This window comes from Delphinapterus leucas, chromosome 14 (genome assembly GCF_059928025.1).
Source record: "Delphinapterus leucas isolate spDelLeu-1000000601 "Yukka" chromosome 14, BTC_Dleu_Yukka2, whole genome shotgun sequence".
Classification (NCBI taxonomy): Eukaryota; Metazoa; Chordata; class Mammalia; order Artiodactyla; family Monodontidae; genus Delphinapterus; species Delphinapterus leucas.
This window is the reverse complement of record NC_143142.1, coordinates 11,190,552-11,208,417: the sequence shown is the minus strand read 5'-3', so window position 1 is coordinate 11,208,417 and position 17,866 is coordinate 11,190,552. Positions and strand designations below refer to the sequence as shown.

The 17,866-nt window shown below is 45.0% G+C and overlaps 1 protein-coding gene across 1 annotated transcript; it reads left to right on the top strand.

Annotated features, from left to right (window-relative positions):
* Positions 1–11,057: 11,057 nt before the first annotated feature.
* On the top strand, positions 11,058–16,277 carry PEBP1 (phosphatidylethanolamine binding protein 1). Its single transcript, XM_022598032.2, has 4 exons — positions 11,058–11,299; positions 12,459–12,568; positions 13,282–13,382; positions 15,308–16,277. Exons 1-4 carry the CDS (start codon positions 11,165–11,167, stop codon positions 15,523–15,525), a joined length of 564 nt encoding a protein of 187 aa, XP_022453740.1. The 5' UTR covers positions 11,058–11,164; the 3' UTR covers positions 15,526–16,277.
* The last annotated feature ends 1,589 nt before the right edge of the window (positions 16,278–17,866 follow it).

The following is a 17,866-nucleotide window of genomic DNA, read 5'->3' as shown; positions in this document are numbered from 1 at the left end:
CATAATGGAAGAGAATATGAAAAAGAATATATATATATCTGAATCACTTTGCTGTACAGCAGAAATTAACACACTGTTGTAAATCAACTATAGTTCAAAAAAGTAAATTTTCAAAAAGGAACAAGGTGTTTGCTCAAACAGTGCTGGTGGTCTGGCACCCACCTGGAGCCCTTCCGTGGAGCAGGTCAGTTCTGGAGATGGAAGGCTGTCTGTTTCTCCAGGTGCTCGTTTTTCTCTGTGAATCTGCTGTTTTCCCACTGCCGATCGGCCATTTCTCCTCCATACTATAAATCCTTCACCCACACTTTCTGCTGCCTCCGATTTCCAGCCTGCCCGAGGCTCTTAATGGCCCCTCCGCACTCTCTGCGCATCTTCTCCTTTCTGCATTAGTTCCTACCACTTACGCCTGCCTGCTTCTCCATATATACTAGTGCAGATTCAAGAGGTTGAATCTGATTGGTGTAGGTCATCCTTTTGAACCAGGCCAGTTCACAGGTGGTTTGACAGGCCTGTGCATTGCCTGTCAGGTGGGTCAGGGGGTGGACTCATGAGGGCTTCAGAGCGGCTGTGGGCAGGCCAGGCATTCTATAGTTTCTCCTGTTTAAGACACAGGCATAGGGCTTCCCTGGTGGCACAGTGGTTGACAGTCCGCCTGCAAATGCAGGGAACACGGGTTCGTGCCCCGGTCCGGGAAGATCCCACATGCCGCGGAGCGGCTAGGCCCGTGAGCCATGGCCGCTGAGCCTGCACGTCCAGAGCCTGTGCTCCGCAACGGGAGAAGCCACAACAGTGAGAGGCCCGCGGTGAGGCCCGCGTACCGCAAGAAAAAAAAAAAAAAAAGAAAAAGGCACACGCAAGCCATTTTTCATGAAGACGGTAAAGATTCCAGTTTGAATAATCATTAATTTGATAGCTTAAGGTCTGAATGAATGAGGCTTCACTGACTTGTAGCATGATTTGGGAGACCTAGTTTCTATTTGTAGCTCCTTTTTATTTTATTTTTTTTGCGGTACGCGGGCCTCTCACTGCTGTGGCCTCTCCCGTTACGGAGCACAGGCTCCGGATGCGCAGGCTCAGCGGCCATGGCTCACGGGCCCAGCTGCTCCGCGGCATGTGGGATCTTCCTGGACCGGGGCACGAACCCGTGTCCCCTGCATCAGCAGGCGGACTCTCAACCACTGCGCCACCAGGGAAGCCCTCTAGCTCCTTTTTAATGAGCAGATCATCTGCATTGATCCAGGATTCATTTTATTGCAAGTGAAGAACAGCCAACTTAAATTGGCACAGGTCCAAAATGGAATTAGCTGGCTCACGTATCTGAAAAGTCCAAGGGGTAGATCTTGCTTCATGCTTGGCTCCATCCAGGTGTCAAACAGTGTCAATGTCACCATGTCACAATGACTCTCTCTGTCTCAGAGCTACTTTGCTCTGTGTTGGCTCCTTTCCCAGGCAGTCTCTTTGGTCCCAGTGGTCAGATTACCACCAACAGCTCCAGGCTGACATTCTCTCTCCTCAGCAGCACTGCTGGAAGAAAGATTCCCTCTTCCCAGTGGTTCCACCCAAGGTCCTGGAACTGAGTCTCATTGGCTTGGCTTCGTTCACCTGTGCATCCCTGAACCAATGGCTAGACCAGAGGGATGCAATGCTTTGATTGGCCAGCCTTAGGTCACATGACTATCCCTGCAGCCCTTCCTAAACCACATGAACTGAGAGTGACAGAGGGGTGGTTCCCCAAAGGAAGAGTGGGGTGCTATTAATCGGAAGAGAGATGGATGCTGGCAAACCAACACCAGTGTTTATACCAGTTAATCTGTCCATTTCTGTTTTCCAGTCTCTGAAAGCATGTGCTATTTGCAGAGTAATACTGCAAGCAACCTCTGAGCCTACAAATATTTGCAGGTGACTTCTATAATTTGCTTATTTTTTAAGTGAAGTGTGATTCATGTAACATAAAATAAACCATTTTAAAGTGAATGATGCAGGGTCTTTCCTGGTGGCGCAGTGGTTAAGAATCTACCTGCCAGTGCAGGGGACACGGATTTGAGCCCTGGTTCAGGAAGATCCCACATGCCACGAAGCAGCTAAGCCCGTGTGCCACAACTACTGAGCCTGTGCTGTAGAGCCCACAAGCCACAACTACTGAGTCCACGTGCCACAACTGCTGAAGCCTGTGCGCCTAGAGCCTGTGCTCCGCAACAAGAGAAGCCACCGCAATGAGAAGCCCATGCACCGCTACAAAGAATAGCCACCACTGGCTGCAACTAGAGAAAGCCCACGCACAGCAATGAAGACCCAATGCAGCCAAAAATAAATAAATAAATAAAGTGAATGATGCAGTGGCGTTTGATACATCACAATGTTGTACTACCACCACCTCTATCTAGTTCCTGAACATTTTCATCACCTCAAAATAAGACCCATGCCCAGGGACTTCCCTGGTGGCACAGTGGTTAAGAATCCGCCTGCCAGTGCAGGGGACATGGGTTCAAACCCTGGCCCAGGAAGATCCCACATGCCACGGAGCAAGTAAGCCTGTGCGCCACAACAACTGAGCCTACGCTCTAGAGCCTGCGAGCCACAACTACTGAAGCCCGTGCACCTGAAGCCCTTGCTCTGCAACAAGAGAAGCCACTGCAATGAGAAGCCCGCACACCACAATGAAGAGTAGCCCCCACTCGCTGCAATTAGAGAAAGCCCGCGCACAGCAACGAAGATCCAACGCAGCCAAAAAAAAAACAAACAAAAAAACCATGCCCAGTAAGCAGAAGCTCCCCTTCCCTACTCCTCCCAGCCATGGTGACCACCAGTCTGCCTTCTGTGTCTATGGATTTACCTATCCTGGATATTTCATATAAGTGGAGTCACAAAATACTTGCCGTTTTGTGTCTCGCTTCTTTCACTTATCCCAATGTTTTCAAGGTGCATCTACATTATAGCGTGTATCAGCACTTCATTCCTTTTTGGGGCTGAATAATATTCTATTGTGTGTTTATACTAGGCTGTTGTGCAACCAATCTCCAGAACTTTTTCATCTTGCAAAACTGAAACTCTATACTCATTAAACAACAACTCCCCATTCCCTCCTTCCCACCCAGTTCCTGGCAACACTATTTTCTGTGTCTGTGAATGTGACCACTTTAGATATCTCATATAAGTGGAATCATACAGTATTTGTCCTTTTGTTTCTCGTTTATTCCACTTAGTGTAATGTCCTCAAGATACATTCATGTTGTAGCTTGCGTCAGCATTTCCTTTATAAAGCTAAATAATGTTCCATTGTATGTATACACCACATTTTGTCTATTCATTCATCTGTCAATGGACACTGGGTTGCTTCCACCTCTTGGCTATTGTGAATAATGCTGCTGCAGACATGACTTGCAAATATCCCTTTGAGACTCTGCTTTCAATTCCTTTGGATCTACACTCCAAAAGTGAGATTGCTAAGTCATGAGGTAATTCTATTTTTAATTTTTTGAAGAACTAGAATTTGCTTGTTTTTAAAATTAATTTTCTGCCTAACTCTTTCCTAAAAATATTTTATGCAGAAGATACCAGTGGGAATTTAAAGGGTGTTTTTAAATGCTTTGAAATTCTCGTAGAGTAAAAGCAAAAACCTCAATATAAAAAAAAAAAAATCTAACAAGCGGAATCCTGGAAACCAGTTGGAGATCAATTTCCAGAAAAATGTCTCAGTTCATCTGCTTGGCCAAGAGCCAGAGCCTGGGCCCCTGGAGTCACACTTCCAGGTGACTGGCATGGTCTTGACAACAGTTTCTGAACTTAAGCTGTGGCCACACGTGGGAGATTTATCTTTGTCCAGGCCTCCCTCATGAAACACTTTCTCTAGCAGAAGCACAAGAGTAAAACTGGAATGAAGCCATTCCACTGAATAACCACATCAATGAATTTCCTGCCCTCACTCAACAAACAAAACAGCCTGTGGTTTTACAGGCTCATTCATTTGAGTCTATCCACAGCAGCCCTACAAAAGCTCCTCACCGAGACAAACACACACAGACAATTTACAGTCCAGAAAGGCAAGTGTACACAGTAGATGTGTGTCAATGAATACAACATTGCTTTTCTTTCTTTTTAAAAATTGCTTTTCCCACCTCCTTTAAGACATCGACAGCGCTCTGAGTAAGCAGTGAATAGTGAGCATCTACTAAATGCCAGGAGCCCCGAAAGGCCCCCAGGGCTGAGTCTTTACCTGGATTTTTTTGGCACTTCTTGGTTTCTGGGTAAAAACAAGCCTTTCTGGAGGCATTTGCAGGTGTGCCTGGCTCCTCCGCTCTGGCTGGCAGAAGCTCTCCTGGGTGCCCAGCCCTGCCCGACTCTGCCGAGACATCTCCCCACAGACCAGACAGATTCTCCTTTCAGCTGGATGTCAGCCTTTGGTAAGTCCCTGAGCCTTTCTGAACTTCGGTTTCCTCAACTGTCCAGTGAAGGGGTAAATGAGAATCAGTCTCAACATCTAACAACAAATGCACGATCAAATAATTCACGACGTCGTCGTAACTGGCAGTTGTTTCAAAAAAACCATTTTTTGAAACGTATAACATCAGAAAATGTTCAACATAGACTACTAAGTGAGATCTGTGTTCTTATGTGGATCAGATAGTCTACATATATTGTTGAAATCGTGAATATAAAACTGTGGAGATAGAAAGGAACATTGAAAAACAAATGAGAGTGTAAACACCGCCGCCCCACCCCCATTGGCCGAAACAAAACGAAAACCATGAGAGAGTAAACCTGTTGATCACTAGGTGTCCTTTTGCCTTAAAAATCGGTCAGTCACAGAGACTCTGCCCGATTTGGAATATGGTATCCCAAACTTAAAATGTAAATGATGTTTGGCCCACTTCTATGATTTTATTCTCAGGAGAAAACAAACAACAAGCAAACAAGTGCATGAAGGTACATGTAAAAGAATATATATTGCAGAGGTGTTTCTAGAGCATAATAGTGAGGTCATCTGAAATGTTCCCATATGGAGGATTTCGTTTGCAAACAAGCAACAATCCATACAATAGAATCCTGTACAACCATTAAGAATGTTGCTGTAGTAATTTATTTATAGACATAAGTGAAGAAAGGCAAATTATACAACAGCATGTATGTATAATTTGACCCAGTTCATACTGAATCCGAACTATCATATATGCATATTCACATTTATATACATAGAAGTTAGTCTGAAAGGAAACACTGCAGTATGTTCATTGCTTTTAGGTGGTTGGATTGCTAATCAATTAATTAATTTTATGTTTGCGTGTTTGTATTTATGAATAAAGTTTTATATAATGAACATGTAAAAATAGTAATAGCTTCCCATTAGGAGGTGCCAGGCTGTGTATGAAGCACATCACCTGTGTTTCATTTAATCCTCACCACGATCATTTCAGGGGTATTGATAAACCCAGTTTAGAGAGGGGGAAACTGAGGCTTAGCAAACATAAGTCATATTCTGTATAACTTTCTTATTGTTGTTGTAAAAAATTACCAGAAATGTAGTGGCTTACGACAACACGAATTTGTTATCTTACGGTTCTGGAGGTCAGAAGTCTGAAGTGGGTCTCACTGGGCTAAAATCAAGGTGTCAGCAGGGCCACATTCATTCAGGAACCTCTAGGGGAGAATCTGGTTCCTGGCCTTTTCCAGCTTCTGGAGGTTGCCTGCACTCCTTGGCTCCTGGCCCCTTCCTCCACCTGCAGACCCAGCCATGGTTGGGTAAGTCTTTCCCACATGGCATCCTTCTTGTTCTGACAATCCTGCCTTCTTCCCCATTTAAGGACCTTTGTGATTACACTGGGCCCACCCAGATAATTGAGGGTAATCTCCCAGTATTCAGGTTGGCTGATTAACAACCTTAATTCCATCTGGTATCATAATTCCCGTTAGTCACGTAACAGAATATATTCACAGACTCTGGGAATTAGGATGTGGACATCTTTGAGAGGCCATTCTTTTGCCTGCCTTCCTTGCCCAAGGTTTCATAAGGTATCAGGTGATGGATTAGGAAGTGAATGTATTCTGACTTCCATTCCTGTGCCCTTAGATTATGCTATGTGTCTGATTACTTGTATATTGAAGACATTTTAAAACTTTTTATAGGTTAAAAAAAAAAAAAAAAGGACATTCCCTTCCTTGTCCCTTATGCTTATTCAGCCTTTTTGCTATGTCATCCATCTGCCCCTACCTAAATCTCCCATTCTAGCAAAACCAGTCTGTCCACTGGTCCAAGCCCAGCACCCACACACTCCAAGCTTGCTTCCACTTCAGGTGGTCCTCATACTGTCTCTTAAACTTGGGAGCGTCACTCTTGGTCATCTGAGAAGCTGATGACAAGATGGGATTCCATGTGCAAGGTATTTACTAGGAGAGATGGCTGTGAGAGAAAATGGGGAGAGAATCTGAGCCTGAGTGTGGAAGCCAGGGAAGGAAGCAACCTAGCCTGAGGTGTAGTTGCAAAGAAACAGGCAAGCCAGTCCTGACCACGTAGCAGCCCTGAGCCTCCCAGCTCTGTGTTAATAACCCTGCCAAGCTCGGTCATGGGCTGGGGGCAGCCTGCCAAAGCGTGGTCTTGGCCTCAAAGCAGATAACAGCACCTGGGGCCCTGACCAACTTCTCTCCCTGCAGTTAGAGATGTGTGGGCTGCATTTTCACGGCTGCCATGAGGGGTTTTCATGGTGATTTCCTGCATAAACCTTCACCAGGGGAAAGCTTTCTGGAGTCAAAGACCATGATTGCCTCACCTATTCCCAGCACTCCCAGCTAGAGCATGCTTAAGGACTTTGTGTCCGGCCTAGGGGGGAAGGTGGGCTTTCATCTGCTTTGTCACTCTACCTCTCCAAGCCTCAGTTTATTTAACTATGAAATGGGTTAATAGCAGTCCCTCCCACATTGGGTTGGTGTGAGGATGAAATGAAACGCTGAGCATCAAGGCCTTCAGTCAGGGCCTGGCGTGGGAGTGATAATGGTCAGGAAATGGAAGTTGTCTTCACTGGAGCACTCTGACCTGCACACAGTAGGTGCTTAGTAAATGTTAATTGTTGTCATTGGGGCATACATACAGTGAGTGCTTGGTAAATGTTACAGTTGTCCTTGGAATGCGTGGACCTATAGGGAGCATGCATTTGGTAATGCGAGCAGTCCTTATGGGAGCAGGCTGACCTGAACACAGTAGGCGCCCAGTAAATACGGTTTGGCTGGTTCCAACCATAGTTTTAATGGAAGTGGTTCCAGTTCCCTCTCCTCAGTGGAGAGAGCAGCCCAGGCTAATAGAGACAGAGGAAGGCATGGCAAGATCCAGGGGGTCTCTCCCCGTCACTCCATGAGCCTCCAGAACCTTATCCATAAGCACAGTTAAGTACTTTGCAGCTAGCAGGCACTCCATAAAGTCATTCCCACCTCTTAAATAGCCAGTGAGCATCTGTGTTTAGTCCCAGAGCTAGCTCAAAGCAAATTTCTTTTTTTATGTTTTTAATTTTATTTATTTATTTTTGGCTGTGTGGGGTCTTCGTTGCTGCGCACAGGCTTTCTCTAGTTGCAGCGAGTGGGGGCTACTCTTCGTTGCAGTACGCAGGCTTCTCATTGAGGAGCAGGGGCTCTAGGTGCCCGGGCTTCAGTAGTTGCCGCATGCGGGCTTAGTTGCTCCGCGGCATGTGGTATCTTCCCGGACCAGGGATCGAACCCATGTTCTCTGCACTGGCAGGTGGATTCTTAACCACCGTGCCACCAGGGAAGTCCTCAAAGCAAAATTATTTATTTATTTATTTATTTACTCGTGGCTTGTGGGATCTTAGTTCCCCAAACAGGGGTTGAACTTGGGTCCTTGGCAGTCAAAGTGCGGAGTCCTAACCACTGGACCAGCAGGGAATTCCTCCAAAGCAAATTTTAAAAAGTCTCCTTCTGAGACTTTTCTATGAAGGTGCAACCATCTCATCAGACCAAAGAGTTGTTTTCTTTTTTAACACATTGCTGTGAGATGGCATCTATCATCTCATGAGCATTTGATGAAAGCTGTTTAAACAGTGAGAGGAAAGGTGCTCTGATTTTTCCAGCTGCCGCTAATTAAGGAGGTACTGTTGATACTGGATTTGCAGGTGCAATGGTCTATCTTTTCTGAATGTGATATTTTATTAGAAAGCAAAGCTTTAGTGATCTGAACCTGAAACCAACCAGATGGTCTTTTTAAAAAATTCACTTATTTTCGTATAATAATAATGATAATGATAATATCATGTACTAAGTGTGTCAGGCACTATTTTAAGTGCTGGGGATAAGACCAGTGACTAAGAGAGATAACCCTCATGGAGTGTATATTCCAGTGGGCAGTGGTGTGTTTCAGATGATAAACTCATAATCCCAAATGCTCTGAATGTTAAGAAAGAGAAAAGACAAATTGAATGTGGATGCAGAGATGAGGGCATTTCCCAGTCTTGATGAGTGGGAGAAGGTGGAAGTGATGTTTAAGATGAGTAAAAGTGAACTGGGACAAGAATACAGTGAGGGGTGGGGAGAAGGGGAATGAGGGAAAAGTGTTCCAAGAAGAGGGAACAGCATGTGCAAAGGCCCAGAGGTAGAAAGACAAGTTGGAAATGAAACAAATTCAGTGTTTGGAGAGAAGAATGCAAGGAGGTAGACACAGGGAAGTAGAAGAAGTCTACAGGACACTTTTAAGAGTCTGGCCTTCATCCTGAGGCAATTGGGGGAGGGGCACAGAGGGTTTTAGGGAAGGCAGGGTGAGGTGTGGACCTACCTGATTTGTATCTGAGAAAGATCACATTTTGTAATTTTTTATTTGTTGAATGTCATTTGATGAATGCCTCTCTCCACTGCTAGACTATATACTCCACAAGGGCAGGGACTATTTCTCTTTTGGTTACAAGTTTCTCAAAATGCATTTATAGAACAATTGATGGAAAGAACCAGCAATCATATTAGTGTTTCATGTTGAAGGCATTGCTTCTGGTCTGGACTTAAGTAGACAGTTAACTAGCTATGATTCATCCCTTTAAAGTACATATTCTTTGACCTACCTAATCCCTAATAAAATTTTCTTGAAACTATCCATCAAGTGTACACACACACACACACACACACATATTCATTTCAGTGATATCTGTAAAATGAAAAAACAACAAAATAGCATAAATGTCCAAAATCAGGACGTTTGTTGAACAAATTGTGGTGCATCTAGAGTAGACTAGGCCATTAAGATAATGAAGATCCATTTTCATATGGATATTCTACAATGGTGGAGTAAATGCAATTTTTGGGGTGAATAAACAGAACAAAATATTTATAATCATAATTTTTTTAAAATTTATTTTATTTATTTATTTTTGGCTGTGTTGGGTCTTCATTGCTGTGCACGGGCTTTCTCTAGTTGTGGCGAGTGGGGGCTACTCTTCGTTGTGGTGTGCAGGCTTCTTATTGCAGTGGCTTCTCTTGTTGTGGAGCACAGGCTCTAGGCTCACAGGCTTCAGTAGTTGTGGCACGTGGGCTCAGTAGTTGTGGCATGTGGGCTCAGTAGTTGTGGCTCACAGGCTCTAGAGTGCAGGCTCAGTAGTTGTGGCGCATGGGCTTAGTTGCTCTGTGGCATGTAGGATCTTCCCGGACCAGGAACTGAACCTGTGTCCCCTGCACTGGCAGGCGGATTCTTAACCACTGCACCACCAGGGAAGTCCCCTATAGTCATAGTTTTAAAATTGGAAAGATATACCCCAAATTGTTGCCAATGTTTATGTTCAAGTAGTGGAACAGAAGCTATTCGTATTTACTTCTTTGGATTTTTTAATATGAATTTTCTACAATGAATTGTATTATTTCCTAATAGGAAATAAAAACAACAGACAACTTTTTATTCCCTGGGGGGTAGCTATCAATGTCAAAAGCTCTCCTAAGGTCAAATTAGATAAGGAGTATTAAATAGTGCCCATCATATTTAGAAAAAGAAAGCATTTGGTGGCTACAATGAGAGCACTTTTGAGGCAGAGCCACTTGTCAACAAAGTAGGAATAGTAACTATGGTTTGTCGACTGAAAAAAAAAAAAAAGCACAAGAGTTGGAAGTTGAGTTTTATTCTGTGTCTTACTGAGGACTACAGCCTGGGAGACAGCCTCTCAAATAGCTCCGAGGAACTGCTTCGAAGAGGAAGAGAGAGAGGCCAGTATATATATGATTTTGGCTAAGGAGTACATGCAATCAAGCATACATGTTGGTAGAAGATTGATGCTAGTCATTAGGAGCAGATATCTCAGTTCATGATTTTAGTGCTTTTTAAGTATGGAAAGATGCAAGAATCTGGATTCATTTAAAAATTCTCCTAGAATATATCTAAGATCTAAGGATTTTGCCTTTTCTTTTCTCAAGGCACACAGTGCATCATCCTGTTCTTGTCCTGAATGCCTTTCAGGGTGTGTTGTAGGTCAGGGACTGCAGTGGCTGACTTCATCCTTTTAAAACTGGATGGTCAGCAACATTCCTTGTTTTGCAAGTTAAAAAAAAAAATTCTCAAAAAAAAAATTTCCCAAGAACCTTGTCTAGAGCAAGTGGGGATAGGGAGATCAAATATATGTGCAAATATATTTACCCGTTGAGAACAACGCTCAAAAATTCCCCCAAGCCCTCTCCTGGCCGTTACGGAAACCAGTGAGCATGCGCGAAAATACCAAGAGGCGGGGCAATGAGGTTGTTTTAAGAAGTGCAAGAGAAAAGCAAGACCATACCATTTCTGCATTTAGAAAGTAGAGCAAAGAATCATGCAAAAAGGTTAAAAAAAATTAAAGGTAGCTCAATTGCAGTTCTTGAAACAACAGTCTTGCAAGCCCAGCCACAGTTCTTGTGAACTCCGCCAGCGGCGGGCAGCACATTCCCCCTCCGCAAAAAGAAAGACCAAACCTGCTGCATTGACCCGGGAGCGCTACAGGACCCGCGCTACTGGGTTCGGCCAATCAGAGAGCAGAGTGGGGCCCGTCCTCGCCGGTGACTGGAGAAGCGGGGCAGGGCGGGGCGGTAGCTCTGGCGCATGCGCTCCCTGGCCGTAGTGCCTGCGTTGCCTCGGTACAGCTTGTAGGCTGCTGGGAGGCTGGGCAGTTAACCTGCGTGAGTCCTCCCGCAGCTTTCCTTGCTGTCCGACCCTCTCGGTTTCGCGATGCCGGTGGACCTCAGCAAGTGGTCCGGGCCTTTGAGCCTGCAGGAAGTGGACGAGAGGCCGCAGCATCCGCTGCAGGTCAAATACGGCGGGGCGGAGGTTGACGAGCTGGGCAAAGTGCTGACACCCACCCAGGTACCCAAGGGCGGCGGGGGTGCAGCTACTGGAGGCTCAGAGTCTCTCAGGTCGGAGGGGCGGGGACCCAGTGGAGGTGGGGAGGGACGTTCCGGCCTCCGTGCGCCGGATCAACCGAGGGAAGGGGGTCGCGGTGCCCAAGCCGCAGGCCTTCTGACCGCCCCCTCCCCCCACCCAGCCCCGGGAACCCGGCACGTGGCAGGCGGGGCTCGGCTTCGGAAGAAATTGATCAGTTTTCCCGGGACTTCGAGGCGCAGGCAGTGGCATAGGCCTCGAAACGGCCCAGATCGCTGCGCAGGGGAGGGGAGGGCGCCGTTCCCTGGAGGGAGTGGGGAGTGGCCGCCCACACGTCCCCAGAGCCTCCCCTCGGTGCTCAGGAATTTAGGCCTCAATTTGGGAAGTAAAAGCCCCACCCGAGGGCATATGACGCATTACGTAAGCAGTGAGCAGCGGTGAGCAGCAGTGCCCAGAGATTCTTCCCAGTAGCGTGAAGCCGCCCCAAAGGTAAAGCGTTCTGCAGCTGGAAGGCTCGAGGGTAAACGGCCTTGTTTTACTGTTTGGCTTCTGAGCGCCCACGGCTGAGGCCTAACCAGGTCCTGGCTGCTGCAAGTGGGGAAACTAGGTGCCCGACGCCGTGGCGAGTTTTTGGTTCCGAACCTCCGGAGCAACAGTGCGAATAAACAGTGCCCAGATGGTTTATTGGTTTAGACGTTTACAGAGTTTATTGTTTTGGGTGTTTAAAGTGCCCATCTCGCAGCCTCTCTTTCCAGACTCACTGTCCATGTCTGCCCACCTCGGTTTTCTCATTTTCTCTGCTCTTTTAAATATCTGGTTAATTCAGATTTCACTTTAGCAGGCCCCAGGTAACGTGGTCACCAATCTAGAGACCCTGTCATTCCAGATAATGTAAGGTTGCAGTCAGCACGAGCGTTGAAATCCTGACCCATTGTCTTTCTACGTCTACTAGCCCCATATTGTTGTTGGGACTAAAATAAATAATGTATATTAAATGTCACATCCTCGCTCTTAATAGAGTCGATACACTTGAGCTTTAATTAATAATTTACTGTGCTTGACCTTTAAGGAATCTGAGGTCAAAGAAAGTATTGGTTTCTTCAGCATTTCTGACTTAAAACTCCAAATCTGTTCCTTCCTACAGGTTAAGAACCGGCCCACCAGCATTGCGTGGGATGGCCTTGATCCAGGTAAACTGTATACCTTGGTCTTGACAGACCCGGATGCTCCCAGCAGGAAGGACCCCAAATACAGGCAAGTTGGGGAAAGATGGGAAACAGCGAGTCATCCACATGTGACCCAGTGCTTCTTGCACTGTGTAAGTCCCTTACTGGACATGCTGTGGTGGCAGAAATAGACCCGATTTGGGGTGTTCACGTCCATGCCTAAGCCTGAGTGTGCATTTTCCTCCCTTTCACTCCCTAGAACAAAAGTCTAGAATCTATAGCCGAGAGCTAGATCTGCCCGAGACCTTTTTTTGTACAGCCCCACGAGCTGAGAATGACTTTAACATTTTTAAATGAATGGGGGAAAAACTTGAAGAACAATAATACTTTGTGACATGTGGAGATTACATGAATTCAGATTTTGGTGTCCCTAAACAGTTGTGTTGGAGCCCAGCCACGATAATTTATTTATGTCCTGTCTGTGGCTGCTTTCAGGCTACAGCTGCAGAGCTGAGTAGCTGTGATGGAGACAGTGTGTTGCACAAAGCCTAAAACATTCACTGTCTGGCCCTTCACAGAAGTGTGCTGACCCCCGCCCTAGAGAGTCGGAAGGAGGGAGGGAGTGGCTGGGTCCTCTCTGCTGGCATGTAAGGTTTGCTCTGGCCGAGAAGGTGGGGCCATTTGTCTTGTCTGTCACTGCATCCTGGTGTGGAGCACGTGTGTGCTGCACATTTGCTGACTGCGCCCATGCGTGCATAATAACTTCCTGCGGTGCTGATGGTCCTCTGTTCCTCCATGTAGGGAATGGCACCATTTCCTGGTGGTCAACATGAAGGGCAACGACATCAGCAGTGGCACGGTCCTCTCTGATTATGTGGGCTCTGGGCCTCCCAAGGGCACAGGTCAGTAAAGGCTGCTTTTGGAGGGAGATGGGCGGGGACATCAGGATTGGCCTAAAGTGCTACAAAATTTTAGTCTGGTTCTTAGAGTTTTATTTTTATTTATGAGAGCCCTTACCCTAGTGAAGACTTTAGGCAACTCGGTTCCCCTCTAAGGCAACTGCCTGTCAGGGACGCTCAGACCTGCTGTAGTGTCAGGTGGCTAGAGCCTTGGGTACCAGTTAGATGGATGTTCTTTTAGCGCTGCCTCTCAGCTGTCAGGCCTTTAGCAAGCAGGGAAGTTGGTGAAGAGATACCAAGGAAGCAATGTTGCAGAATGCTGAGAACAACTTCCCAGGGGAGCTACACGTGGATTAAACAGTTAAATCAGCTAAATTCCATATTCAGCCTTTGCCCTGTGGGTTGAGTTTCTAGTTCCCATGAAAGGTCTCAGAAATGGTCATAGTTTCCAAATTAATTATAAAAAATTGGCTTTTTTGTCATTTCGTCTTTCTATCGAAAATCTAGTGTGGTATCTTGAAAAGATTTGGTTACTAAGAACTGTACTGAAGATACACACACATAATGTATTGCCTTAGGTTATGTATTATATATGTAAAGAGAGAGAGAAAGAGTACTGTATTGAACCTCTCCAAGTTGGGTAAGTGCTGCCTAGGCTAACAGTGGGAGATGCACTGTTATTGCCTGTCATGCATTGCAGGTGTTTCCATTTCCTGAAGCAAGGGAAGTGGAGCACGGCAGAACACTTGCTCTTGTACACGTTGTCCAGCCATGAGTTACTCTGAAGAGGTATAAGGCCCCCGACAAGGGACCTTGTGTTTTATCTTTAGGCCCAGAAACTTCAGATGGCTCCAGGCCCTCTCATGCATTCATAAGAGGATGCGAGAGGGACAGCTTTCCCAGGTATCTCTTTTCTGGGGCAGTTATAAAACTGCATTAGGCAGTTTAATTATGGAAAATACACCCATGAGAATAAAGCAGTTCTCTCAAGCAGGAGCTGTGTTCTCATTAACAAAAAGAGCTTCAGTAACTCACTTTTTTCTTTTTCGTATTTGTTTAGTCAGGTATAACTTACGTATAATAAAACACACAGATCAGAAGGGTTTAGTCAGTGAACATTGACCAATGCACACATCCGTGTAAGCACCATGGAAAACAGGATGTAGGATAGTTTTGTCACCCCAGAAAGTTCTTAAGGCATCTTTTAAGTTAAATTACCCCAGAGCTAATTATTTTCTGACTCCTCTCTATGGATTACTCTTGCTGTTGTTGTATTCTTATAAATGGTGTCATGCAGTATGCATTTGTTTTCGGTGACTGGTCTCTTGGACTCAAGGTAGTAGCTTTTTCCTTTTCATTGCCAAGTGGTATTCCATTGTGCGAATATACCACAGTTTGTGTAGCCATTCCCTGGACATTTGGGTTGTGTTTCCAGTGTTTGGATATTATGAATGAAGCTGCTGTTTACACTCTTGTCCTTTTATGGGCATGTTTCCATTTCCCTTGGGTAAATACTTAGGAGTAGAATTGTTGGGTCATAGAAATCCAAAATGGTTGAAAATTTCTACACTCTAATCAGCAGTGTAGGAAAGTTTCAGTAGCTCCATATAAGTTCTACGCCATACGCAGATCCATACCAGGACTCATCCACGTGGTAGCATGGGGCAGGATTTCCTTCTTCTTTCAAGGCTGAATAATATTCCATCATACGTATATACTGTATTTTGTTTATCCATTCATTCATCAGTGGACATTTGGGGTGCTTTCTTCTCTGGGCTATTGTGAATAAAGCTGCAGTGAACTTAGGTCCCTCTCATAAATGGGGTGGTCTGGGTCCCTCCAAGTTGGTGCATTCCCCGAAAATGGGTGATGTTTCCCTCTCACATGCCTAGCTGTGTGTACATCTTCCCTCCCGCCTCTCCCTCCAGGCCTTCACCGCTACATCTGGCTGGTTTACGAGCAGGACAGGCCACTGAAGTGTGATGAGCCCATTCTCAGCAACCGATCTGGAGACCACCGTGGCAAATTCAAGGTGGCGAATTTCCGCAAAAAGTACGAGCTCGGGGCTCCGGTGGCCGGCACATGTTACCAGGCCGAATGGGATGACTATGTGCCCAAACTGTACGAGCAGCTGTCTGGGAAGTAGAGGAAAGCCAGGAGATGGACAGGGTCCCAGAGTTCCCAAGCAGTGTTTCAGTTTAGTGATGCATGTAGATTTCTCCCCTTCCCCCTGCCTGGGCCCTGAGCGGTCAGATTTAGGTTTAGGGTGACTTTTCCTTCTGCCTGTCCTCTGTAATTCTAGGGGGTTTACGTTTTGATCAAGTTTGAACTCCGTTTTGGTGGGGCATATTTTGGTATTAGGATGGGGTCATCAAAATGTTAATATAAGAATAACAACCCCAGACTTAAAAGAAGAAAAAAATTCTGGTAAAAAGACCAGGTTTGCAGTATTAGAGCATCAAAGAATCTTTAAGGGAGGCTGAAAAAAAGAAAAGGTTGATTGCCTCTGCCTTTGTGAGCCCGAGCCCAGGATTGTCTGTGATGGCATCTTCTGGCATGTGTTTTCACAGCCCTGTCTCTCACGAAGACAACCAGGGGCCGGCACGTCCGCTAGCCCCCCATGTGATACACCTCAGGCTGGTTATTGGGTGTCAGTGTCCTGCTCTGTCTCCTTTAAAGAGCAATACTGAAAAAAGCAATAGAGAGAGTTGCTGTTAAAGCTTGGCCATCTAGATGAGCTGCAGGGCTGAGTGAGAGGTCATCAGAAATCCGAAAGTCTGTGCCTGTTAAACTGATCACTCTTCGCTGTAAGAAAATCCGGTCTGGAGTTGCTGAATGTTGTGTTAATTCTGCTATTTGCTTATAGTTGAATAAAAATAAAAACATTGCGTAGCTGAATCCGGCCTCCAGATATTTTGCCCTTTTGGGTGTGGGATTTCATAAATGTGGGACGTCAAGAGACAACCTCTAAGGGCAAGTAGCCCCTTTCCCTGATCAGCATTGACAATTGGGACGTGATTCAGGAACCATACAGAGGGCTCGTCCTTGTACATGTGCCATTAAACTACAGCAGGAGCAACCATTAAAACTGGAGATTAAAAAAAAAAAAATCACAAAACTTTAGGCTAAGACTTCTTGCCTGAAAATCACCTTTGCTTTTTGTAAGTGATCTTTTCCACCTGAGAGTGAAGCTGGTTGGAAACCTTCCCCCTTGGTAGTTCTGTACAGAAACCATAACAATGACTAAGAAATAGCCCACACCTCTCATTGTTCTGATTGTGATCCATATAGAATCAGTACCAAAAAAGGGAGGGGAAGGGGAGCCAGGGGGAGATTACTTTGATACCATTTGATGTACCAAAAGAAGGGAAAGGCATTTGAAGGTCTGTTTCACTGACCTGGTCTGTGATGGAGAGGCATCCTGGTCAGGCCTGGCAGGTGTAAGCAAGGCTGGGCCTTTCCCCACCTTTTGCTGCAGTTACTTTCTTCTCTGAAAAAACTGTTGGAAACGTTGCCTCGTATAATCTCTGGGGGCGAGTAAGGTAGAGAATAATTTTTTTTAACTTTGGGGTTTTAAAATTCAACTTTAAAATAATATTTTGTAAAACAAAAGTTATAAAGAGAACAACTACCCTGTTGACCTTAAAAATAAATGTGAGAATTAAGACATGCACATGGTTAAGACAAGGCAAACGGTACAGGAAGAAAATGCCTTCCACCCTCCAGCCTCCTCCATTGCAGTTGGTGGCTTTTTGTGTTTTCTTTCAGAAGCAAATATAAAGATTCGTATCAGCATATGTCTGCACATTTATCCTTTAAAAATTATAGTCTTGCTATGCATACTGGTATACGTTGTTCTGCACTGTTTCCCCCCAACTAATGTACCTTCATGTCATATATATTCAGATTACAGGTCACCACAGTTCATGTTATTTTGAACAAATAATCTATTTTATAGATGTTCCATAATTAGTCCCCTGCTGTGGTTAGATTATTTCTGGTTATTTGCTATTATAAAGAGTGCTTCAGCAAACATTTTTCTATGTGTATAAAACTCTTGCGAGTAATTTAGTGGGGTAGATTCCTAGCATTGACATCAGGTCAAAGGGTATATACATTTTCAGTTTTGATACTGACAAAAATCACCCTCCAAAAAGATCACACTGATTTTATTCATGTCAGTGGTATATGTAAGCACCTGCTTTTCCATCCTCTTACCAGTCTTCTCAAACTTTAAACATTTGGACAATTTGATATTTATGTATATTTAAAATAGTTTATTCTTTTTCTCTAAACTCCTGTTTTCCTTGAGACTTTTAATCTGCTAACCACAGTATTTTTTTAGTCACAGAGTCTAAAGATTAATGAGGAATTTTAGTAATCTATTAGTTTCCTTGTTTAAAACAGGTACAGAAGTTCAGCCACCCAACCAAAAAGGTGAACTGTATACACAGGAAGTTCACATAAAAAGATATATTAATAACCTT